This window comes from Thamnophis sirtalis, unplaced genomic scaffold (genome assembly GCF_051295495.1).
Source record: "Thamnophis sirtalis isolate CommonGarterSnake01/CBP01778 unplaced genomic scaffold, rThaSir2_p1.2 scaffold_11, whole genome shotgun sequence".
Classification (NCBI taxonomy): Eukaryota; Metazoa; Chordata; class Lepidosauria; order Squamata; family Natricidae; genus Thamnophis; species Thamnophis sirtalis.
This window is the reverse complement of record NW_028261391.1, coordinates 69,937,791-69,963,736: the sequence shown is the minus strand read 5'-3', so window position 1 is coordinate 69,963,736 and position 25,946 is coordinate 69,937,791. Positions and strand designations below refer to the sequence as shown.

General features: G+C 38.1%; 1 protein-coding gene across 3 annotated transcripts in view; it reads right to left on the bottom strand.

The window, feature by feature from the left end:
• Positions 1-25,946, bottom strand: part of PPP2R2D (protein phosphatase 2 regulatory subunit Bdelta) — a 33,762-nt gene that overhangs the window by 4,005 nt on the left and 3,811 nt on the right. For 2 of the 3 annotated variants that reach the window (XM_087725989.1, XM_087725990.1), the window contains exons 3-9: positions 11,385-11,482; positions 10,476-10,641; positions 8,007-8,119; positions 6,183-6,360; positions 4,262-4,426; positions 198-367; positions 18-109 (exon numbers count right to left, since the gene is read on the bottom strand). In XM_087725989.1, the coding sequence (XP_087582115.1) occupies positions 18-109; positions 198-367; positions 4,262-4,426; positions 6,183-6,360; positions 8,007-8,119; positions 10,476-10,641; positions 11,385-11,482 (982 nt within the window). Of the gene's footprint in view, positions 1-17; positions 110-197; positions 368-4,261; positions 4,427-6,182; positions 6,363-7,360; positions 7,475-8,006; positions 8,120-10,475; positions 10,642-11,384; positions 11,483-25,946 lie in introns of those variants that run through there. The other variant, XM_087725991.1, reaches the window with a different exon arrangement.

Sequence of the window (25,946 nt, the reverse complement as noted above, 5' to 3'; positions counted from 1 at the left end):
ATATAAAGCAGACCTACCTATCCGAACCATTCCAGCAGCATTCAAATTTGTCAAAGATGCAGTCATTCTCATACAGCGAACAGAGTTTGCTCCGGAGATATTCATGAACCTTAAAATATACAAGTGCAGAAGAGTGTGAGGTGGTTTTCCACTGCAGAGTGCCTGTTTTCCCCTTTTTGAAAGCATGAAGACTATACCTGATAGGTCTCTACTGGCCTGTTTTCCATATTTAGATCCCATACTTTAACTGAAAGGTAGTCTCGGGTCATCATGTATCGACCACTGTGACTGAATTTTACATCAGATATTGAAGATATTATCTCTGAAAAGAAGGATCTGCTGCTGGGATCTTCAGGCTCCTCAAAGACTGAGAATTACAAGATAGGATGAAAACGGTTAATAATTATGCAGATGAACATTGTTACCTTTTCAATAAATTTAACCTTAGCTAAAGCAGCTACAGGTAGTCCTTGACTTACAATAGTTCACTTAGCGTCCGTTCATTGTTACCGTTGAACGGTTACTGTTCAAGGTAACTGTTTTTCAGAGTTACGACCTTTGCAGCTTCCCCATGGTCAGGTGATCAAAATTCAGATGTTTGGCAACTGCTTCATATTTATGACTCTTGTAGTGTCCCAAGGTCATGCGATCCCCTTTTCTGACCTACTGACAAGCAAAGTCAATGGGAAAGCCAGATTCGCTTAACAACCGGATTACTAACTTAACAACCGCAGTGATTCATTTAACAACCGTGCCAAGAAAAGTCGTAAACAGGGCAAACCTCACTTAACAAATGTGTCATTCAACAACATACATTTTGGATTCAATTGTGGTCATAAGTCGAGGACTACCTGTATTTCCAGACAGTATGCCTTGAGAGTTACTGAAATAGAGCTTGAAAGCCCAGAGTAGCTTCACAATGAGATCGGTGGCATATACATTTAATACATTGAAGAAATGTCTCTTCTCCGCCTGTTAGAATGGGTACCAAGGTGACTTTGGATACACATATACACTTACACGTTGCTCTACATTAATATTCCTTAAATGTGGTCCTAAGATCCTGGGGGTACCTCAAGACTCTCTCTGGGTTTCATGAAATGAATATTAATTACTAACTTAAGTGGGAACATAATACAATATTGAAATCCCGTCAAATCATTGTGAGAAGTGGCAGCAGCAACCGTGTCAATTTTAACTTTTAATATAATATATATAGAGAAAAATGTAACCTGTAGAAAGAAAACCTCTTTTGTATCCACCATAATTTTTTAAAGTGGCCAAGAGTCCTAAGATAAAAAGATTTTAAGGAACTCAGCTCTACAGTGGCGGCCCCCAACCTTTCTGGCTTGTCTGACAGAGGGGCGGGGGAAAGAGGTTCTGTTGTGCATGTGCAAATGGAGCTTAATGAGTGCCCCCTGCCCACGAAAGTGGTGCTACACACACACACACACACACACACTCACCCGCCACTTGCACGGCCTGGTTTTGAACAAGCCACAGCCTTGGGAGGGGGGGGGGTTGGGGGGGGCTTGCTCTATGGGTTGCTCTCTATCATAACAAGTTGACTGGCATAACCTCTGAGTAGGATGGCACTCTTCTTCCATACCTGTGTTTTCTAACAATGTATATTAAGACCAGAAAAAATACTTCAAAGATAAAAGATCTGATTATCTGCAATGTTCCAGTTTCTTGATTATATTAACCTAAAACCACCAAGCCAACCAACTTGGAGGGGGCTCTGCAGGGACCACAGCAGGCGCTTATGAAGAACTATTTGTGCTCAACAAAAGTAAAGAAATGGAAGTTTTAACTTTCTCCTTGCTAACGCAGCTTAACCTCCGAGTTTTATCAGCATTTCCTTAAGTCATACAGAAATAATGTTGCTTTTGCTAATCTCCGCTGATCTTCAATTTATAAACTTTATATTTAAATATTCAACAAACAATATTCTCCCCAATCAATGGCTTCAGGCTCTTGAACAATGTAAAACTAATCAGCAGTAAAACACATTTCGCCAAATATAAATACAGAACAGTGATATTACTTTTTTCTTTTAAATTGTTGTTTGCCACCCTAAATCACAAGGTTGAGGTGGTAGCCATATAAATAGAAACAGAAATAAAGGACAGGTCTAAATAGATGGGATAAAATTATAAATTTTAAGTCCCCTTCTAAACTGGAAAAGGGCTTACATTTAATTTAAAATGTTGTTCCATATCATAATTCCCCATGATTTTGAAAACTAACAGTTCTTGATATTAAACATATTACAAGATGGGATCTGCAAGAATTCCTCTGCTAACAATCTAATAGCTCAGGGTGTAGTTTATGGGAAGAAAAATTCTATCAATCAGTGTACAAAAGTCTTTGTACAGTGTAAGCATCTTGGACCTGAAAATCAACTAGTAGAATCAGGGAAACTGCATAAAACCCTAAGAGCTCCTCCTGTTTGCTCACATCATTTATTCTGAAACAGTTGCAATCAGAAAACAAATTATTTTCAAAACATGAGCTCCTAAACGTTTTAAGTGGTAAAGTCCTATTAAAAATGATCAACGTATAATCATGAAATATTTTATTTCTGGAAACTACATTGAACCACAGGTTGAGGAGAAGTCTAGCTTTCTATTTATTTATTTATGAAAGCAGTCATTTCAGGCTTTCATAAGCAGAGTTATCTAATAATAAGAAAAGAGTTTAAAAGGCTTGGAGATACTACCTGGCAAACCAATCCAATAAGGTGGGGGAAAAAAGAGAACCTTTCCCGGAGGATCCTCCACTTCCTGAGTTCTGCTGTGCTCATGCCAGCTAGGGCAGAAGAGAGGGTTGCAGCTTTTACCTTTGTAAAAATATTATCTCGCCAATTGGTCTTTTTTTTAATTTATTTTAAAAAACCCGCCTCTTCCCATTACATTCCCCAAGGGAAAGCAAGTAATGACGTCAGCTCCAGGGGCTGATAAAGAGTTCCCCATTCACTCCAGAAGTATGCCTGGAAAATGTAGGGAATTTGGATCACAATGGGATCCAAAGCCTTCCCCAGCCCAGCCCTAACACGCCCCCAGAACCTACGGCAGAAGCCGCCATGACAGGTCAATGGAAGGTTAGTGCAAAATCTCCCTTTACCCATCCATGAAACCACGGAATTTGGCCTAAATCATCCCAAAGATAGATAAGCTTTTCTAATTTCTCAGGCTGTTCACGTGTCAAATAATTTTACATCGTAATTGTTAACAGCTTTGTAATTTAATTTGCATTTTATTCCTAGCCACTTTGAGTACTGTTCCTGGGGGGGGGGGGGGGGAGATGAATGCATATTAAGCTACTTCATGGTTCTATATTTGTACAAGCTTCTCAGGAGCCTATTTCCATTTTTTAAATGGCACCAGATTAGTAGCAACAATACTTACTATGCATAAGCATTAAGCTGGGGGAAAAAAAAGTCCAACCTCAAAACTAATGGCTATCACAATTATTTTTTCTCTCAATATCTAACTACAAATTGCAACAGAGTATTAGCATTTCTCAAACGTAACTACAATTACAGCTTTAACAATTGAATTCTTTTAAAAAATATATTAGGGGGAGTTCCAATTGAATATTTTTTTTAAAAAAATTAGCAGATTCAAAACTAAGACCATGACCTTGAGACAACCTTTCAGAATGTGGGATGTTTGAGTTTAGAAATGTTTACATACTATTTCAAATCCAACACATTAAAAAATAGATTTGTAATAGATGGTTTTGTTCTATCAACATAAATTATAGTCATTATTAACAGAGGTTATGTTCTACCAACCCAACTGATGTAGCAAAAATATACTGAAACTTCTTAAAAGTTATTCTTTAAAAAAAACCAATTAGTTAAGATAGGATTGCCAAAAATCGAGCAGCTATATTTTATAAATGGGCAAACTAAATTATATTAGTTACGTCTCACACCTTATCCTTGCTTAAGAACTATCTAAAACACGGGTGTCAAACTCACCGTGTCACATCACTGTCACGTGACATTTTGCAACGTTTTTCCCATTTGCTGAGCTGGGGTGGGTGTGGCCTGCATGTGATACATCCGGCCTGTGGGCCGCCAGTTTGACACCCCTGATCTAAAACAATAGGTTGATTTTCTATTCTTTAAAATGCAATTCTTTCACCGTAGGAATGATATTGAAAAGTCCTTTACTGGCAATTTGTTTAGTACTTATTCACAAAAATGAACATACCCATTTCCGAATGTGCTTTGTAAAGCCTAACTACTTACATTTTGAATGCCTGTCACAAAGGGCAGAAGAACGCATGTCACAGAGCCGAATAGTTCCTTTGCTACTGCTGTAGACAAACACGTTACAATGATGAGGATGAAATTCTGCTGCCGTTATCACCTCTGTTAATTCCTCCATATTAGCAGGCTTTATGTCTACGATATCTGAAAGTTGCTTGTAAAGGTTAATACCGATTTGGTTATCCCAAAAATCCAACTTTATACAGGAGAAATGTTACAAAATCTTTAAATAAAATTCTGTTGCAACATTCAGAACCTTTATCTGTGGCATTTAATGGTTTCTAAAACAGTCACTTAAATTTCAGAACAGCTTTATGAAAACGTTTACCATTTATTGACATAATTTTAACTATTTAGCATTTCAGATATGTAGGATTCAAGAACATAACAAAACTATGGTGTTCTGTAATTTCACTTTCGCTGTACAATTACGTTAGATGAAGTTAGCACTTTATATGAGGCTTGTAATTTATGAACAAGCCAACAGGCACTGTACATTCAAGGGGTCAGAGGAATTCATACTATCTTTGAATGTAGTCAAGCCATTGAATTAACACATTCAAAGAGTCCTGATTATGTGCTGTCAGTCAGTGTTGACTCCATTAGCAATCACAAAGAAAGACTAATTTCACCACAATGTCTCTCTAATCTGGTCCTTCAGGTCTTCCTGGTCCTTCCACTTGTTGCTACTGTACCTGAGTCCAACCATCTTGCTTTTGTCATCCTCTTCTTTCTTCTTCCAACATTAGAACCTTCTCAGAAAGTCTTGGCATGATATGGTCAAAGGATGATTCAATTCTGGCCATGTGTGTCATGTTCAAGTGAGAACTCAAGATTGATTAGTTTGATGATCCATGTTTTCTTCGCTCTCTGTGGTATCCATATGAGTTTTCTCCAAATTCCATAACTATGAATAACCTTTGTCTTCAAAGTCCAACTTTAGTTTCCCTAGTGTCACAGGAAAACCTGCACAATTCTGATCTTTGTTAGGTATAAAACATCACATCATCTGAATAACTTTTCCAAGGCCTTCACGGTTGCTATATCAAGTTCTAGTTAGTGGCCCAATCCTTCATTTTTTCCTTTACAAATAATCCAAAAAGGCAGAAGATTCCTAACATTTTGATATCTTCATTGTCAACTGTAAGGTTAGTTTTTGTAGCCACTGTCAAGTTTGTTCTTCTTTATATTTAATTTTAGTCCCATCTTTTTCATTAAATTCCTGGACATTACTAGAACTTGTAGGTCCTTTGCATTTTCGGCTATCAGAGGAGGACATAAGCACAATGCAGGCTACTGATGTTTCTTTCTCCAATTTTAAAACCACCGTGTTCTTTTAATTCAAATTTCTTCAATGGACAGTCAGCCTAAAGGCTGAAAAGATCAGGGGAAAGTATATAGCCTTGTTTCACTCCTTTGCCAAACCTCAAGCTGTTTCAGCATGCTCGGTTCATAGTTTTTTCAGGAGGACCATAAGATCTCCCAAGATTTCCATTCTTCTAAGCACATCCCACAGCTTGACATGACTGATACAACGGAAGGCTTTCTAAAACCAATGAGGCAAATACTGACTTCTCATTGGTATTCTTTGGCTTTTCCAGTGATCCAGTGTGCATCAGCTGTGAAGAAACGCAATACACCCAGCAAAGTCAATAAGAATTGTCACTTTTCTTGCCAGGGTCATGAAAAAGATATGCCACTGCCTTTTAGGATGTACTTCAATTTTCTGCTCTAGTCTACGGATCCCGATTCTTTGGTGGTCTAACTTAAGTTAAATTCTAACCAGTTCTACTCAGATCAGTCAGGTGCTGCCATCTACTGAGACTTATCCAAGTATTAAAGAGTAACTATTTCACTCTACTATATATTTATACATTTTTTTCTTACATAAAAAGGATACTAAAACTTCTATCTGTGATTTCTAAATGCCACAGGTTGATTCTTAGGTCATCTGCAGAAAGGTATGTTTCATGATCACTATTGACTGAAATAGAGTTTATGTGATATGTGTGTGCATTTGCAAATATCCTTCGGGGACTTGCTTCTACCATGAGATCCATAGGTTTCAATATTGGCACCTAAAAATTGAGAAAAAGATATTGATTTAAAACTTCAAATTAGTCTGATAGCATTTAAAGCATTTTTTTTCAAAAAACCATTTAAAAAGTTTTAATTACAAGGTAGCTTGCTCAAACTGCCCAGTCTATGTCCCCATGGAGATAAATTCAATGGAATGACTTCAAGGGAAGTGAGTATCCAATTTTAACCTGGGTTATGATTACAAAGGTGATACTGCCACAAACTACTGCTGCCTCATTCATATTATAATTGTTATATTTTTTTTGGGGGGGGGGGGAATTCTGGTTACCTGGTATAACACTGAGTTCTAGTAGCAAATGCTATCATTCTAGAGAAGTTTCAGAATAAAATGCCTCACGTTAACCTTTTATTAACAAATAACAAGTGTCTGAAGTATCAATAGCATTTAGAAAGAAGCAAGCATGCTAACACACTCTGCTAAAAAGTGTATCTGCTTGTTGTGATTTTTAAAAATTATAAAGATAACTGTGTAATTACATTAATATGCTTTGTAAAACTGCATCATCTGGGCTTTTCACGTGCTCAACATCTAGCATCCAACTTGGTGTAATATTACAAGTGTCATCATCTCAAAAACATTGTGGGATATAATAAATAGAAGACAATCCTGAATTTAAGATGATCTACCTCACTATCTCCTTGTTGCAAAGTTTGACACCCCTGCTTTACCTTGTCAGGGAATCCCAGACATCCCTATCATTTTACAGGTAAATTATTGGGGTGGGGTGGGGCTGACAGAGCTATTTCAGATAGAGACCATATCAGAATATATCCTGCCAATGAAAGGCACCCAGAACCACCTTATGGGTGAGATGGGCTCCATAAAATAGGGAGGGAGGGAAGGAAGGAACTATCCTGCAAAAAGTATAGTGATAGCTTACTGCTTTATGGTAGAAAAATTAGCTAACACAGTAAAAATCTTCCAAAATAATTACATTAACTGACATACACTACTCACAACTAAAATGAAACTTAACCTTCATATAGCATTTAAATGTTCTGCATCAAGCAGATGATGTTATTCAATATAGAAGATCAATTATTTCAAATTCTGTTTTTCTTTAGTCTTTTTATGCAGCAGGACAGTGAATTTCAGAAGCTCTACATTAAAGGAATATAGAAAAACAAAATCAGACCAGGGTGTATGTATGCAATACAGGGATTGGGGGACAGATAAGGCAATAATGAGAAGCTAGGTTTTTTCTTCTCCTCCTAGACTCAGAGAGGGGATGGTGGAATTTTCTTTTTAAACTATTAAATCTGATTTAGGATTTATGCTTTCATTTGTTTTCCACCCAAAGGAACAGAACTGTTGCCAATTTCTACCTCTGGTTGGAAAGGGCCATATGATAGGATTTAAGGGTCAAGTGTAGCTCAGAGAGCTTAAAATGCCTATGGCTGATTTTCTTGATAATGATTCTCCAAACAGCAGCTTTCTTACATTTATGTTTGTGGGCACTGATTCTGTGACCATTTACAATATATTAAGAAAAAGCTGCCACAGAAATAAATTAAAAAAAATGTATTTTAGCACTGTGGCTCAGAAATGAATATTTCATGGCTTAAATGCAACATGACAGGTTCGGACATTATTCAGATTTTATTACTAATGCTAAAGAAATACCCGTAGCGCTGTGATTCTAAATGGATCCCGAAGTCGTCCATCTTCATCTTTCAAGTTATAACCTTCAGCTCTTTTATCCCTTTCACTGATTTTCCATAATTTAATAGTTTTATCTGAAAGGAGAAAGATTTCAAGCTAATAATACATTACTAAAAATATCTCTTCTTACAAATAACACAGTATTTTGCAATCTGGAGCAAGTGCCTCTTGCCTCTTCCCCAAATTTAGGGGCGAGATGTTTTCTTTTCTGCAGGACTGCCACCTATGCTTTGCCCTCTTTGAGAACTTGGGGGGGGGGGTGTTGGTGGTGTTGGACAGGGCTTTCTATTGCAAACCTGAGTGTGTTTGGATTCCAGTCCAACATTTATTTTAGATTTTATAAAAATAGAGGACATTGAAGGTTTGCTTACAATCTGTGCATAACTGTATTTCAACAGTGATTAATCATACGTTTGCAAGCACATGTTTATAGCTATATAGATATATAGGTATAGCTATAGAAGTTGTTTATTTGATGAGTGAAATCTGTAACTCTGCTTTTGTCCAAGATTATTGCATACGATATTGGCTAAATAAAATAACTAAACAGTTTAGTTTGATAAGTTAGATAGGGATTGGCAACATACATACAATTTCAAATGCAGCAGGGACAAACGATTCCTGGAAAACAGGGCTATCAATAGGCACTAATCTCTGCACAAACAATGTAACTTAAAGGACAGCTGCCAGAGAGCAACAGGGGAAAAGGACTTCAGGTAATCCTCGACTTTTTACCATTTGCTGGCCTGTGATGCATTATTTCATTCAATTGAAGATTATAGACAAAAGAAAGCTTTACGCAGACAGGAATAGTATACACCATTTCCATTTTGTGGCTAAAGAGGATGAGGGGGAAGAATGCCTCTATCAGAGTAAAAGGAACAATTGGGAATTAAACCATACAGGCCAGTGACAGGGTAATCAGCAAGTGATAGCAAACTGTTAGAACAGTGTTTCTCAACCTGGGCAACTTGAAGATGTCTGGACTTCAACTCCCAGAATTCCCATTTGCTGGCTGGGGAATTCCGGGACTTGAAGTCCAGACACCTTCAAGTTGCCAAGCTTGAGAAACACTACGTTAGAAGCTTTGTAAAACCAGGTGGGTTCCTGGCTGCACTAGGAATGGAAATTAAGTTGATGAACTGGCAACCACAAACAAGAGAGAGATGTCAGGGGTTCCAGAATTAGTTGCACAAGTGATGTGCAGCTAGAATCTCCAGTACCACGCCAATTAAACGATAACAATTTTGCAATAGTATAAGGTGAAGAATTTTGATGCAACTGAGAAGCACAAAACAGCAGTGGTTGTAAACATGAAACAGAATCATCGTACAAAAGAGGATTGGAACCAAGAAGCATCAGAGAAGCCATAGGAGCATTAGAGCAAGTTACAAGTGGAGTACATGGCCTCCTCCACCTCAGACTGGGCTGCTCCAGTAACAGCAGTATGAGAAGAATGTTAGCATCAGTCAAGGGTGCTCATATAGGGTGAAGAGAAGGCGGCAAGTCCTGGTCAAGGGACTGAGTGACACAACCACCCCAACTCTCTGGCTCCCTCCCCCCACTGCAGGTGGCACAAACTGGACTCTCTAGCACCATACAAAATCAGGAAGCCCGAGGTGAGGCCGTCCGTGGTAAGCCCTGCCCTCACAAAGACTTTTTCTTTGCACCTAAACTTTATGGATGGAGGGGTATTAGATTACAAAAAACATAAATAATAAAGGTTTGGTCAAACTCATCTTCTCAAATGACGATAGAAATACACCAGCAGCTGTAAAGAGTGCTTTGGTTTGTGTTATTTGTAGAAGCATGCATTCCATTAATGCTGTCGTGCTTTGTTTAACGGCAGAGGTTTTTTTAAAGATATGCTTGTAATCTGTTTCAGACGTGAGGCAGATGGTTTTAGATTTCCTTAATGATTTTGTACGCCATGACTTTTTTCTGTGAAAGGAATCAATGGGTTTCCTCGTGAGGTGTTTCCTTAGGTGTGGATTTGGGAATAAAGGGAACTTACAGACTTTGTGCTCTTCTACTACCAAATATCTGATTTAGCAAATTTCAAATTTAGATATTCCCTTCTGCTTTTGCTGAGGCGATGCTATTTGGTATGGAAATGAAACTGTTACCAGGGACAAGGGGCTTCTGAGAAAAAGAATAAAATAGATTAGCTTGAAGTAAGTTTTTTAGTTGCTCTCTTTCAAATTCCATGGCTTGGGAAGGGCACAAAACCAAAACAAGGTAGCCATCAGAACAATTTAAGCACATGTGGAAATTTGACTGGGAGCAAGAGACTTCATGAACCACTAAGGAGAAAAAATAAAAGCCAGCAATCAAGAACAGCCCACAAGGAATATGGTAACTACTAATATGGAAGTTATCATATGCAATTAAAGTATCTAGAACACTATTATGTAAATAGAATATATTTACCATTTGTAGATAATAAGAAGTGAGCAGCATTCTGTTGTGGCAACCACCTAATTTTATTAATTTTTTCCTCAATTTCTAGACTTTTCAAGTAGTCAAACTCAGGTTCATGACTCTGAAAGGTACTGTAAACATTATATTCTCCCCTCGAATGAGGACGGCTTTTATTCTGCAAGGAAAGAAGTGTATGAACGTAAAAAAAAGCATACATTCTAATGAATTAAACATTATAATGAATCAGATGGAACAAAACCTCTAATTCTTAATTTCCATGTTATAAATAGATAAATTGGGGACGGGGAACTGAAGCTTTTCTAGTTATAACAATATCACCACAGTCTGTAGTGATTGCAAATACTGTCAAAACAATATTTCAGTTGCACATCTGGATGACCACATATTTTTTTATCCTGTAATAAAGATGTATCTTGAATGTTACTGCACACCTCTGGCTCCAGTGATGTGCAAAGGAAAGTTTTCTTGTATGACATAGAGGCAAAGGCAAATGCACACGTAATAACTGTCACAATCATATGACATTATAGAAAACCACTGTGCATGCTTATTCTTTATAACGTTTCTTGCAACATATGGCATTATAGGAAGTCTATGTGCATGCTTATTCTTTAATATATTTTAATTACTCTATTATTCCCAGTCTTCTATTTGCAAATAAACACAAATTCTATGTATGCAATACCTGTTTAAAAAGAATAATCTGAAAAAAAAAATATGTATAAACTATATCCATAGAAAAAATGTTACTGGTTTGCCTAGTTCATTATCAAGTTAAATTTTAAATAAAAATACCTTTAAAATTCTTAAAGATATGTGTCAGCATAAACAATGGCATTTGATCATGATGTAACATCTTTACATTATAGAAGTTTGAAACACCACTTTTTTACTGACCTCTGGTTCCCTTTGAAATATAACCACTCTGCCACCTTTGTCTCCTGTTGCCAGAAGATCTCCAGAGTAACTAAATTCAACCGTTGAGATAATATCAGCTGTAAAAATAAAATATAGATCATTTTATAATTGAGGACAAACTAATATATCATAACCTTTCTACATTGTTTTGAAAGAAAATCAATGATTTTCTTAACTTTTTTCAAACTCTGATTTTCTTGTTATTCCAGTCCCTTCTCATAGACAGACTTCTTGGTGACTCTGGAGTTTCTATGTTCTCTACATTCATCTTTAGTCAGTGCCAATTGGGGTTAAATATTTTTTGTCAATGAGTTTTACTGCTGTAGCCTAATAGCTGCCTTTGTAGGTTTTGACAGTGAGGCATGCAATATCCAATTCAGTTGCCGTGCGTAGCGACTTTTAACTGCTCTGTTAAGATGGACAACTTTTAATAACCACAACTGAACAGATCACACAGATCCAACAAAACCACTTTCCGTTTGTGGTTTTTAGAAAGCAGTTCCAACAAAACTGCTTTCATTTTTAGTTGCCCTGAAAAATATGGAGCCACCTGAATTGAATCATACGGGCCGTGCCAGAACTAAGGCAAACCTCTTTAAGTGGAGAATGACGGACAGCCCGTAGAGTGACTGTGGTGCTCCAGAACAAACCACAACACACCTAGCTCAAGAATGTCTCCTCAGGAAATGTCAAGGCACCTGGGATGATCTAATTGCTGTCACACCAGAACCAGTTAGATGGCTGACTTCCTTAGATATCAAATTATAATATTTATCCCATTGCAATTCTACGGTGGTTTCATTATAGTTTTATCTTAATTTAATATTTTATCTCCTAGATTGTATTCTTCACATACCTTTATGTATTTATATAATTTATATACCAGTGTTTGCATGACTTCCGCAGATGCCATACACTAAATAAATAAATAAAATTCCCAACTGGATCCTTGCAGTGATTCTAAACACTGAATGCTACAGAAGAATGGATGTAAGGATTAACAGTTTCACTAGAATTGTAATGTTGTTACAAGACTGAATGCTTAGAAAAAAATTCTTTAATGTTCGTTGAGAAAGAATTGCAGCAGGAAAGACCTTGATGAACTTAATGCTTTGAGTGTTATAGAGTGAACAAAATGAAGGGGGGGTGGGAGAACCCACATATACACACGGATGGCAGCATCACAAAGATGCTTAAATTATTTTTATAATTTAGGTAGACAGCACATATCAGATTAAGACAGTGTTTCTCAACCATGGCAATTTTAAATCCTGTGGACTTCAACTCCCAGAATCTAGGAGTTGAAGTCCACAGGACTTAAAGTCAACAAGATTGAGAAACACTAGATTAAGGGAATTAAAAGAAATGATAATGTAACATTATTTTACCGGTATAAGGGAAAAAAATTAAAAGCACTTACATTTTTTTTCTTGTTTGACTGGTGCTTTGCTTAAATCCTCTAAAATCTTCATGTACAAAGATTTTCAAGGAAAAATAAAACTATTCTCAATTTCTAATCATTCTGCTGTTGCCCTAGCATTTAAGGTTTGTTGATTATTATTAACCCATTATTCTTTAATATTTTTAGCTAAAAGGCTAGTAATATTGGAACTGTCAGCATAACTGTGATCCTATTTATCTAACAGAATATAATAAAGAAATAGGGTGAGAGGTAGAGGAAGGGATTATACACAGAGATTAGATAATGTTCAAGGATTTTATAGTTATGATTTTGCTTCCTGATTGGCCTTGAATTTTTTCCTTCTGCATAGTCAATTTCCACTCCTCCTTAATCTATGTTTTATTACCTCTCAGATAAAGTAAGGTCAAAACTAGCATACTCAAAATGCAAAATCTTCTATTTCACAGAAAATGCTATGCTTTATTATCACAAAGAAAAGCACAGCAACAATAAGAAAAGCATTTTCCAATGACAACTCAATCCAAGAAAGACTTAGTATCAAAAATACTGAAATTCTACCTAGACATACTGGATTTGTGAAATAAATGCTTGATTGTTTCAGAAAAACAGCAATGTTAACTGCAGATATGGTTAATAGTTTGCCAAAATTTCTGCCAATCATAAATCATCATGTTGTATCTATAGCAGGGATCTAGACAGCTACTTCTTAGATACACTAAGGTGCTTATATTGAACATAAATAAATAAAAGATAAAAGGATTGCAAGAAAGAAAACCTTTCCCTTCCCCTCAGAGTTTCTATCTTTAGATACCTGACTTTCTTTTAAATAGCAATCAAAACAACCAATACAACACCTGGGTAGCAAAACTTGCGACCATCTCAGAGTTACCTGAATTTTGGCAGCCCAGATAAAGTAGCCTCTTAATTAAGGGGAAAACGATGTCCCTGAGGGGTATCATTATTACAGAACTGTTACCCAAGTTCACCCAGCAAATGGTAAACACATGAAAAGCATTTCTCCATTGGTTCTGTGTTTCGCCTAACAGACTCTCAGATTTGATTCAGATGATGCTATTCGCGTCTTTGCTGCTTCACTAGCTTCAGTTAATGATTAGCTCTTCCCATTTGACAGACAGCTTATTCAGACACTATTTCTCTTTTCTTACCCATCTTATCCAGGTGTTTAGTTAACAGTATTTATAAATCACCCAGATCCTATGACTCTGGATAACAAACAAACAAACAGCAAAACAAAAGAGAATCAGCATGTCCTATGCCTTAAAAAACCAAAACCAAATTATGGCAAGAAATCAAGAGGCTTATTTTTCTGGGGATGTTTAGACCAATGTTTCCCAATCTTGTCAATTTAAGATCTGTGGACTTTTAACTCCTCCCAGAATTTTCCGCCCCAAATGAGAAATTCTGATTAAGGTTTGAATAGAGCAGAAACACTAACCACAATACACCAGAAACAAAAAAAACCCCACTTCCCGTTTGCTAAGTCATGCTTCCAATCAGTAATTTAACAAACAATCATGTTTTTATATTGTGGCTTATGACCTTAACAGAAACCAACGTTTATTCAGTGACTTTATTCGTATAATATGTAGACAGCCAACCAAATTATAACTTGTTTAGAAAGACAAGAGAAGGAGATGGAGAGAGAGAGAGCACTCTCCTTCAGTTTTAACTTCTGTGGACATATTTCTGTAAGTATCCAAACTAATCAGTAAATATGTTGATATATCAAAATTACCTCCATTTTCTTTAACCCTTTTTTAGTGTTAACGGTGTATGGCAGGGCTGTCAAACTCAAGGCCTGAGGGCCAGATTCAGCCCGCAGGGTACTTACCAAAACAAACCAAAAACAAAAGGAGAAATGTTTCTCACCCTTTGCATTTGAGCATGCAAGTTCGGACAGGAAAGGAGAAAGGGAAAGACAAAGAAAAAGATGGGAAGACAGCAAGGAAGGAAACATAAGGAAAAGGGGGGAAGGAAGAAGAAAGGAAAATGAGGAGGGAAGGAAAAAGAAGAAAAGGAAGGAAGGAAGGAAGATCATAATAAGAGGGAGGGAGGATCTGAGGGAAGTCCTGCCTTAGCACTTGATCACTGCAGGTGCCCCCAACATGAGTGACGTCGAGCTGGCCACGCCCCTGCAGGTCAAACACAATCCTGATGCAGTCCTCAATGAAACAGAGTTTGACTCCCCTGGTGCATGGGTTTTTTGTGGTGGATCATCTAAATATCTGCAACTATCTCTATAATGTTTTTCTTCATCATACTTTTTTTTTTGCATCCTCATAGGATAAAGACGGGATACGATTTCTGCCTCCTTGCTCCATATGTGTGGTCTGCATATTAGAAAGACTTCAGGAAGTGAGCGCGTGTGTCCTAGGTTAAAAAGTACTGATCGATCACTCTCCCAATAGAATAAATGATTCGTAAACGAAGGAATGGGAAAAATTGCTAAGAACAGGATAACGCTGGTGGAAAGAGCTAAAGCTTAAATCAACTGTCATTAAGACAATTTTCAACTCCTGTATATAACAAACTAGAAAGTTAAAATGAATGGACTACACATTAAAGTCTTAGGCATCTGAAAATTGAAATGGACTTGAATAGGACGCCTTGAAGAAGGTTGCACTAATTATTCCTCAGGGTACAGTAAAAGCAGACCAAACAAACAAAAACCAGAACGTAAAGAAAAAGTGGGAAAAACATCCAATTTACCTTCCCCCTTCTTTCTATCAAATAACTACGATACGATCTTTATCTTTTCCCCATTCTCTTCATTCTTTTAACTTCTAAAACATCCAATTTGATCTATTCTTCTATCAACAAAAATCCAGGTTTCCAGTTTCTCAAAACAGGCTTTGTTTTTTTCTCTAGACCAAATCAGTCAGAGTACAGGCAGTCCTTGACTTACAACAGTTCATTTAGTGACCATTTGAACTTACAACGGAACCAAAAAAGGGACATAATCATTTTTCACACTTAAACTGTTGCACCATCCCCATGGTTACGTGATTTACATTCAGATGCTTGAAAACTGGTTCATATTTATACAATAATACAATAGCAGAGTTGGAAGGGACCTGGGAGGTCTTCTAGTCCAACCCCCTGCCTAGGCAGGAAACCCTATACCATTTCAGACAAATGGCTATCCAACATCTTCTTAAAGACTTCCAGTGTTGGGGCATTCACAACTTCTGGAGGCAACTTCTGTTCCACTGATTAATTGTTCTAACTGTCAGGAAATTTCTCCTCAGTTCTAAGTTGCTTCTCTCCTTGATTAGTTTCCACCCATTGCTTCTTATTCTACCCTCAGGTGCCTTGGAGAATAGTTGGGACTCCCTCTTCTTTGTGGCAACCCCTGAGATATTGGAACACTGCTATCATGTCTCCCCTAGTCCTTCTTTCCATTAAACTAGACATCCCCATTTCCTGCAATCGTTCTTCATATCTTTTAGTCTCCAGTCCCCTAATCATCTTTGTTGCTCTTCTCTGCACTCTTTCTAGAGTCTCCACATCTTTTCTGGGGGCGATATGCTGACTCTGTAAACCGCATAGAGAGGGCTGAAAGCCCTTTGAAGCGGTATATAAGTCTAACTGCTATTGCTATTCTACATAATGGTGACCAAAACTGGATGCAGTATACCAAGTGTGGCCTTACCAAGGCATTATAAAGTGGTATTAACATTTAACGTGATCTTGATTCTATCCCTCTGTTTATGTAGCCTAGAACTGTGTTGGCCTTTTTGGCAGCTGCTGCACACGGCTGGCTCATATTTAAATGGTTGTCCACTAGGACTCCAAGATCCCTCTCACAGTTACTACTATTGAGGAAGGTACCACCTATACCGTACCTGTGCATTTCGTTTTTCTTGCCTAAATGTAGAACCTTACTCTTTTCACCACTGAATTTCATTTTATTAGATAGTGCCCAATGTTCAAGTTTGTCAAGATCCTTCTTAAGCCTGTCTTCTGGAGTGTTGGCTATTCCTGCCAGCTTGGTATCATCTGCAAATTTGATGAGTTCCCCATTTATCCCCTCATCCAAATCATTGAGTACTGGGCCTAAAGCAGAGCATTGGGGTACTCCACTGCATACATTCCTCCATGTAGATGCAGTTCCATTGAAAACTACATGTTGAGTGCGGTTGGTCAGCCAGTTACGAATCCATCTGGTGGTGATGCTGTCTAACCCACATTCTTCTACTTTATCTAGTAGTAGGTTATGGTATACCTTATCAAATGCCTTACTGATGTCCAAATAAATTATATCAACGGCATTCCTATGGTCCACTAATTTTATCACTTTATCAAAGAATGCAATAAGATTAATCTGGCATGATCTGTTTTTGACAAACCCTTGTTGGCTTTTAGCTATTACTTTGTTTACTTCTAGGTGTTCACTAATTTGTTGCTTGATTATCTTTTCCAGAATCTTTCCTGGTATTGAGTTTATTATTTATGGCAGATGCCGTGTCCCAGGGTCATGTGATAACCAGTTGATCATTGGGCGTGCCTACATACTAGAACCCGGAAGTTTGGCTTTTCCGGAGCATGGACCCAATGAATGCGCACATGTGCGACATTTCTGCACAACCTTTTTGCCATCACTGATCTATCTCAATGCTTGAAATATGAGAGAGCTGATTACTCTTGAGGCCTTACATTTTTTCCCAACAAAAGCAGTAAGTGTTGAATCAATGTGACTCGTATCTTTTGAGTATTGTCTATTTAATCAGAATTTCAATATCTATTAATAACACTTAAATGAAACTCTGGTCATATTGTAAATTGCAGCAGGATTATAGATAGTTTCAAAGGGTTAACAATCTTCTTTCAATAAGAGTTATGGCCATGAGACTAAAATTATAGGGGCCTGTGGCTTTTTAAGTCTCAGAAACAGGTAGAATATAAATGCAATCAGTAAATATAATTTGACAAGAATTTTGATTGGCAGAATTACCTCATAAAGGGCAGACTTTTAAAGGATTTATACCTGTTTCACTGTATGTTGATATTTAAGAGCTATGTAATTTATGCTACTGATATATTAAGAACTATGATTTTATATATTAAAAACTATCATTTTTAAAGTATATTTTTGTCTATATTATGTGGTACACATTTTGTCCATTATTAAAAATTTCAAAATCCCAGAATGCTTGCATTTCCCCCCACCAACAATACTAATTCTAAAATTTGACAGCTACCAGTCAAGTATCATTTCAATGCCTGGTGATCTGCTTTACAATTCATTTCCAGGTGAAATTCTCGATCTAATTCTAGCTATGACCTTTAAAGCTGTAATACTGTTGTTCCAAAGGGGGAGGGGGGGGCTAACTGGTATGTTAAAGATGTACTTTTAATTGTAGTGATGATGAATGATGCTTGTCACCAAAATTCCTATATCAAGCTTTAAAGATTTATGAATATTGTTTGGTATTTTATTTTAAAACTAATTCTGTATATGAATGAATTTGCTTCTAGGATATTTGTAAGAAAATATAAAATGTGCCAAGAAATTGTGAAAATAATAGAATGTGCCAAGAAATTGTGAAAATAATTGCTACAGGTGATGGGCAAGCAGGTAAGATTTGCCTCTGAGATGTCTTAACATGGTTGAACTGTACTTGAAAGTAGACTAACAGTATACTTTCTATACTTCAGAGATTCTATTAATAATTTTATCCATAAGTATTAACTAAAATCATCATTAGATGTAATACTAAAGATAGCAGTTTACATTACTTTGATTACTAAATATCTTCAAATTGTTTATAAATTAGACCAACAGTAAGATATGATTAGAAACGTGTTTTAGGAAATATATTTTTAAACTGCGTCTTTAAGTATATTCTTCCACTGCAGGGTATGCAAACTACAAGCAGTCCTCAACTTACAACCACAAATGAGCCCAACATTTATTTCTATTGCTAAGTGAAACATTTGTTAAGTGAATTTTGCCGCCTTTTATGAGCTTTCTTGCTTGTCAGAAGGGATCACGAGACCACGGGACATTACCACTGTCATAGATATAAGCCGGCTGCCTCTGAATTTTGATCATGACCATGGGGATGCGATACTCCTAAGTCACTTTTTTTCAGTGCGGTTGTAAATTTGAACGGTCAATAAATGGACTGTTGTAAGTCGAGGATTACCTGTACTTTTGGCCTAAGTTCAGTGAGGCACTAAGAAAAACAGGTTGCACTCCAATGGCAAACTAACTAGCCCTGGCTTAACAATCATTCATTTAGTAACCATTTGAAGCTATGGTGCTTAACAAACGGCACTAAGACCTGGACCTCCGTTACAGCTGTTGCAGCGCCATGGCCACATGCTTAAAATTTGGGCGCTTGGCAGCCTGCTTGCACTTACCTACCGCAGGGATACTTCAACTGGCTACACCCACTCACTCCCCCCCCCTTTTTGGTGCCCTGCATACTGGCACTCCTTAGCAGCAGTGGCACTGAACCAGAGGCCCAGTGATTTCACCAGTCTCCCAGGCCTCTATTCCTGCCGCCTCAGGGCCATCGCACAGCATCACCATCAGCTCTGTGGCATCCATCCATCCATCCCAATTCCACAGTGTCAAACTCCACAAGCGCCACTATGCCCAGCTGACCTTCACTGTCTCCTCCATCCCACTGAAAAGGTGTGCCCAGCCTGGCCCTACGTGAGCCAACTGCTGACCATGTCAGCCTTCCTTCTCGATGCTCCTCACATTGTTCTCCAAATCCCGCACTCCGTTTCCGCGATGTTTCATAAAGCTTCAGAGGCCTTCGGAAACTTTGCAAGAAGGCCACTCCCACCATTCTCCAAACTGCGTATACCGTTTCTCACAATGCTTCGCAAAGCCCAAGAAATGCCTGTGAAGTCGTAGGATTCAGAAGCTTCAGAAGACTAACAACTGGCAGGATTCAGTTAACAAGAAGAATGGACACTGCTATGGTTGCAGTTGCTAAGCGATGATGTAATGCCATGCTTTGTGACTGCATCACTTACCAATGGAAATTCCAGTTCCAATGATCATTTACATTTGACGACTATCTGTATGCTCTTCAAATACAGTTCTTTTCGATTTGTGAGTCCTTGGTGCTCTCTGGGCTTGGCTGTTTTTTCGCAGACGTTTCATTACCAAGCTAGGTAATGCACAATCTTTTCAGTTTGTTAAGTTTACTTAGTAGTTTGCTTATATTTAAGATTTATTCTATGAATAATCTGAGATACCGAACTTCCAGGGAAGAAATGGTAAACTGAAAATGAAAGCAAAGTAGAATGGCTCTTCGTAATTCCTCTCCAGGTAAGGAGAGGGCTTGTGATCGCCCACAAGTGCTCCAGACAGTTGGTCCTCATGAAGAGACCGAAAGAGGGTGGTCCTTGGCAAGTTTAGAATTCTTAAGAGATTAGGAAAAACCATCTTGCTGAAATCATAGTCAGCACCTTTAAAAAGGACACTAGGTTTGCCTATTTCCTTCACTAATCACTTTTGATTACCATATTTTTGGGAATATAAGATGCACCGGAGTACAAGATGCACCAAGGTTTAGAAGAGCAATTTTTTTTTTTAAAGTAGGTAGGTAAATAGAGAAATAGAGAGAGATAGAGAAATACAGTAGGTAGGTAGGGAGAGAGTGTGTAGGTAGGTAGTTAGAGGGATCGAGAGAGAGAAATAGAAAGAGAAATACAGTAGATAGGTAGGGATCGAGAGAGAGAGGAGGTAGGTTGGTAGGTAGAGAGATCGAGAGAGAAATAGAGAGAGAGGGAGAGAAATACAGTAGACAGGTAGGGAGAGAGAGAGAGAGAGAGGAAGGTGGTAGGTAGAGGGATAGAGAGAAATACAGTAGATCGGTAGGGAGAGAGTAGGTATGTAGGTATATAGAAGGAGAGAGAGAGAAATACAGTAGGTAGGCAGGTAGAGAGAAAGAGTAGGTAGGTAGGTAGATGTTTCCAGGTGTATTTATCCATGTGCTGGAGAAGGAAATCGCTGACAATCTGCAGCACCTAAGACTTTGTTCCTGCTGGCACAGCACTTGATCAATGTAATTCCCATCAATCAGTTAAAGAGCTTTCCAAAAGGGGGGAAAAAGTTTTTGCACTGCAAACCTTTCAAAAATGGCCCGCTTTTCATGAAAACATGTCCATTTTTTAAAAAAAGGCATGAATAGCCTTGGGGGGGGGCTTGCAGAGTGCGGGGGGGGGGGGGGAATGAGCAAAAAACAGCCCTTTTTGTCAAAAATAATAATAATGGATGCATAGCCTTATGGAGGCTTATAGAGTGCGGCTGGGGCAAAATCCAGCCCATTTATTGCTCATTTCTGCCCTCGCCAGCCCCCAGGAGCTCTCTGAAAGCCTCCATAAGGCTATGTACGGCCATTTTGGTGAAGGGGCGGGGCTTCGGGAGGCAAAAAATGCTGTATTTGATTTATAAGACGCACCCAGATTTTCAGCCTCTTTTTTGAAGAAAAAAGGTGTGTCTTATACGCCGAAAAATACGGTACTTAACTGATTTTAGCTATTAACGATTTTTGGATTGACAAGTCAGGAAAAACTGGGTGACCTTTTGTCAATCCTTGGCAAAAAAGAAGTTGCAAATACAAGTTTAACGACTTATAAATGTCTTTGTCTGGATTAAACAGGATGATTAGGATATGTTTGGAAAGTCATAAATGGATTAAAGATCCAGATGGAGTTGAAATATGATTTAGAAAGTAATTAGAAGAATTCTTTGTATGAGAAAATGCTGTTGTTTGGAATTCTTAAAAAATATTGAATGGACTCGGGAAGCTGGACGCTAGAAGGAACCAGAAAGAACCAAAATTTTCGTTTCTAATTAAAGATTTAATTTAATTTCAATCAAAATTTGACTAATATAGTTCACCTTTTAGCTTGTATTAGTTTTTATCCTTTTAATCGTAATATTTAATAAACTTAAATAATCTGAGATGCCAAATTGATACCTTTTCATAGGATGCTTTTATTAACTCTGTTAGCAAGAGATGGAGATGAAAACAGTGGATTTATGCTCGGTTTCGACTTTGGTAGACAGGTGTTGCTGGTCTGGGATTTTCTGCGGTGGTGGTGCTTACTTTCTCCTCTGCCCCCAGGAAAAGGGAGAAGGAAGCTTCCTCTAGTTTCCCTGAAAATTACTTCATTTGATCTCTGTCCACCATGGGGAGACCTGGAAGGACAGTGGTGGTTGTATAGCGTGGCTTTTGATAGATGGATGAAGCGGCTACTTGTTAAGTTTGGGCACGGACTGGTAGGTGGGAGGGTCCAAAAAGAACCAACCTGATAGGATGGTGGGGAGTTCAGGGTGTGGATGAAGCTCTTTCATCTGGATGAGGGATTGGAGTGGCTAGCAACAGAAGCACAGAGGCGGGTAATAACATGGAGATTACATACTATGGATTTCTGCAGATAGCATGCATCTTCTCTTATTGCATTAGTCTCAAAGAAACCAATTCAATAGTGTTGAATTTCAGCTGTATGTTTTATTGTTATCTTTGTAAAGCCCTTAAGTGAAGTTTTTAAAATACATTTGTGTGTGTGTGTGTGTGTGTTCCTCAATCTCGGGTGCTCCCCCAGAGGCCTGGGATTAGCTGTTCCCAGCACAGCACTCTTCTGGACAGAGCTCTGATTGAGTCCCTGGGATCTGCCGGAGCCACAGACCCAAGTGCTCCTGTAACCACTGGGGATCACTTTCACCTTTCACTTTCCACATCCTTCCCAGTTTCTCCTTCAGGCTCTGGCACTTCTCCAGTTTCTTACCCCCTCTTCTTGATGCTCTGTCGTTTGCCACTGCTACATCTATCACCCACACGGTATTATGGTCAACTACTATGATGTCTGGCTGATTGGCCAGTACCTGCTTGTCTGCCTGTACCTGGAAGTTCCACAGGATCTTAGCTTTCCTATTCTACACCACCTTCTGTGGGGCCTCCTGTCTGATGTAGGAGTATCTAGTGCATATTCTGTGCAGCTGTTCCTATCAACAATGCCAACTACTGCTTGTGTCTTTTAGTATGTGTAGCTCCTGCCTGTATCTTACACCCTGCCACTGTGTATTGGGCTGTCTCTGAGGCCTGCAGTCTGTACCTTCGATCTGACTAATGTGGTAGGATTCTGTTTCTATGGACCTGGTACGTTGTGCCTGTTCTTGTGCTGCTAGGATCAGTGCTTCAATGCTGTTCTTTAGTCCAACCCTCCCTTTCATTTAAACAGAACACATACCACTATGCTGAATAGTAAACAGCTTAGGCCACCAGTACTAGCCTTATTTTTTATTATTTCTTGCAAATGTTTTAACAGGATTATTGTGGCTGTTTAGCTTTGCAAAGGATGTCTTTTTACTATTGGTGGCTTTTTCTGATGTTATATACTTTCGTATTGTTATTCTGTGAATCCGAGAGAGATTTATACCCCATTAGTAACATTTTATTTATTTGTATAATGTGCAGGCTGCCTAGTCATTAGTTTTTAATTTCTGTGTCCTAAATTGCAGGCAGGTAAGTTGTTTGGGCTTGTGGGCACACTTGGAATATTGAGGAAATGTTGAGAACATTGATACATCAGGGTTGTTATAGGAGTGACATATTCACAAAATGGCTGCATGATGGTTCGAACTAAACCCGCTACGTAAATTAATTAACATATTTTCCTAAATTCACAGGATTCTTTCAGTTTTATCTATGCATTTCCTGGCAAGTAAGAACAATTGGTTTTATTTTTATTAATCTCCTTGGGGGTTATGTAGGACCCACGGGCATTCTTGAGATGGCACTTTGGAGCATTCTAATTTAATTATTAGAATTTTTAATTTCAAGTAAAGTTAAGTGTGTGAGTCAGTACAATAGATACTTAACAAAATAACCACCCTGCTACTGGTACTTACAGAAACATACAATAAAATCTATTTTGAATGCATATGTTGAAATCAATTAGCACATTAGATAAGTAGGCCCTAGATGAGAAAGATATGTGGCAAAATAAAAATCCCCGTCCCAAAGCACTCAATTATTCAGCAGCTTGATAAACAAAAGCGGCTTTCTCCTAGATGCCCGTTTGTCAAAATACAGAAGAAGATGCACTGCTTAGAATAAACCAGTGTTTCCCAACCTTGGTGACTTGAAGTCCTATGGACTTCAACTCCCAGAATCCCCCAGCCAGCAGAGCTGGCTGGGGAATTCTGGGAGTTAAAGTCCACAGGACTTAAAGTCACCAAGGTTGAGAAACACTGGAATAAACAATGTCTTGCTAGGAAGTCATTTCTGTTCAGGCCATGGGTAGGCAAAGCCATGCATGTATGTTCCCCCCCAAAGCCCCTAACCCCCCAGCCCCCACGTGAGGAGACTGGGATGCACGCAGCAACCATCCTCCGTGTGGATGTGGGGGGAGCAAATGGAGCCCTTCAGCATGAAATATCCGCTGGACTGTGAACCAGATAATGGATTGCCAAGCATTTGGGAAGCTTCTTTATAACGGAATGGAAGAGGAATAATTCTTATAAACTATAAACTGAGGTACAGAACTTAGAGAACCTTTTGTTACCAAAGAAATGAGATTTTTTTAATCAGAAAATATTTCATAATGGGGCATTTTTATGTAAGAGATGATGTACTTATATAAATAATTATTAGACCTGTTGTTTGCTTAGAATAAGTTGCTCCTTTCCTTTCTATCGGTAGATACACAAAAGCAAGCAGGCTTTACATTTATAGAATGTAAAGTGACAGCAGGACAGGGCATTTCACTGGGTGGCCTAAAATGTCTTACTATCTTATCCTGTGTATCCATCATAACGATAGTTCCATATTTGATAGGAAGGTTTATAGTTTATGTTAAACAATATTTTCACAATACATAAAATACCAACATGCACATGTGGCCAATATTTTCTAACATATGTACACCTGGCACAGCCACCAATCTCATTCCATATGCAGATTACAGTATAGCATCATTAGTGTATATAAGACAGTGGCTCTTAAACTTTGCAGCTCTGCAATACCCTAAAATGGAAATTGAGTTCTTATGACTACTTCAATAAATGAAATCACTGATCATAGTAGTGTTGGGATTGGGCAAAATTTTATTTTTTAATTTTAGTCTATATTCCATGAGATTATCACACTTTAAAATGCAACTGTCCCTTGCAGGCTCGCACAAACAAAATGACAGCCAAAGATCAAAGTGACTTTTGACAATGCTCTAGCTCTGCTTGCCCTGCAAGGGAGGAGCGTTGTCAAAACTTGTCCCTGTTCTGGTTGGGCAAACACGCACCCGGATTGCAAAGCCAAAGCCCATAGGGAGTTTTAACAGTGCTTGAACTTTACCTGCACAAGTCTGAACAGGTAACGAACATTTTGACATCTTTCTAAGTGGCTTTTGACCTGTTGGGGAAACCGTCTGAGAATTTCTGCTGCAGAATATAACAGGACTTCTTTGCCCTCTAACAAATGTTGCATGTCTTCAAATAATAGAACAGCAATCAGAAGTCAAGGAAGTCCGTCTTAGTTTGGCAGAAGCAAAATAATCCTGGTGGACATACTGAAACTTGCCTTTGTGGTCGCTGTCCTCTCTTTCCCACATTAGAACACCTACATGAAGTCTGAATCAGATACATACAGATTCCACTGCAAACTCACTTTATGGGAAAGACAAATTAAAAAAATTCAAAACTTAGTAGAGATGGAAGATTACAAACTTCAGAAAAAAAACTAACATTTTTTGAAAGATAAATTCTTGGGAAACTACATACGCCTAAATAAGCGAAACCAATTAAATAAGTAGAGCAAGACTAAGCAAGTGGGCAATTTTCAATACACCATGCATTTATGGCACAGAGATAGCACCGTAGGCTGCTTTGCAGAAGTTATGTTTCATGAAAACAGTTAAAGCTAATATAAACTATTTTGTAAAGACCCGCTTTAAAATATTTTATATTTCATAGGATACTATTCTATATTCTTATCGTAATTTCACTTAGGACTCCTCTGGATTTATTGCAGTCTGAACACGCATAATGTCCTTACATTCCTACAGCCCAAGATTAACTGCAGTTTAACACTACTACTACTTCAGTGTAAACTCCTTTAAGAAGGACAGCA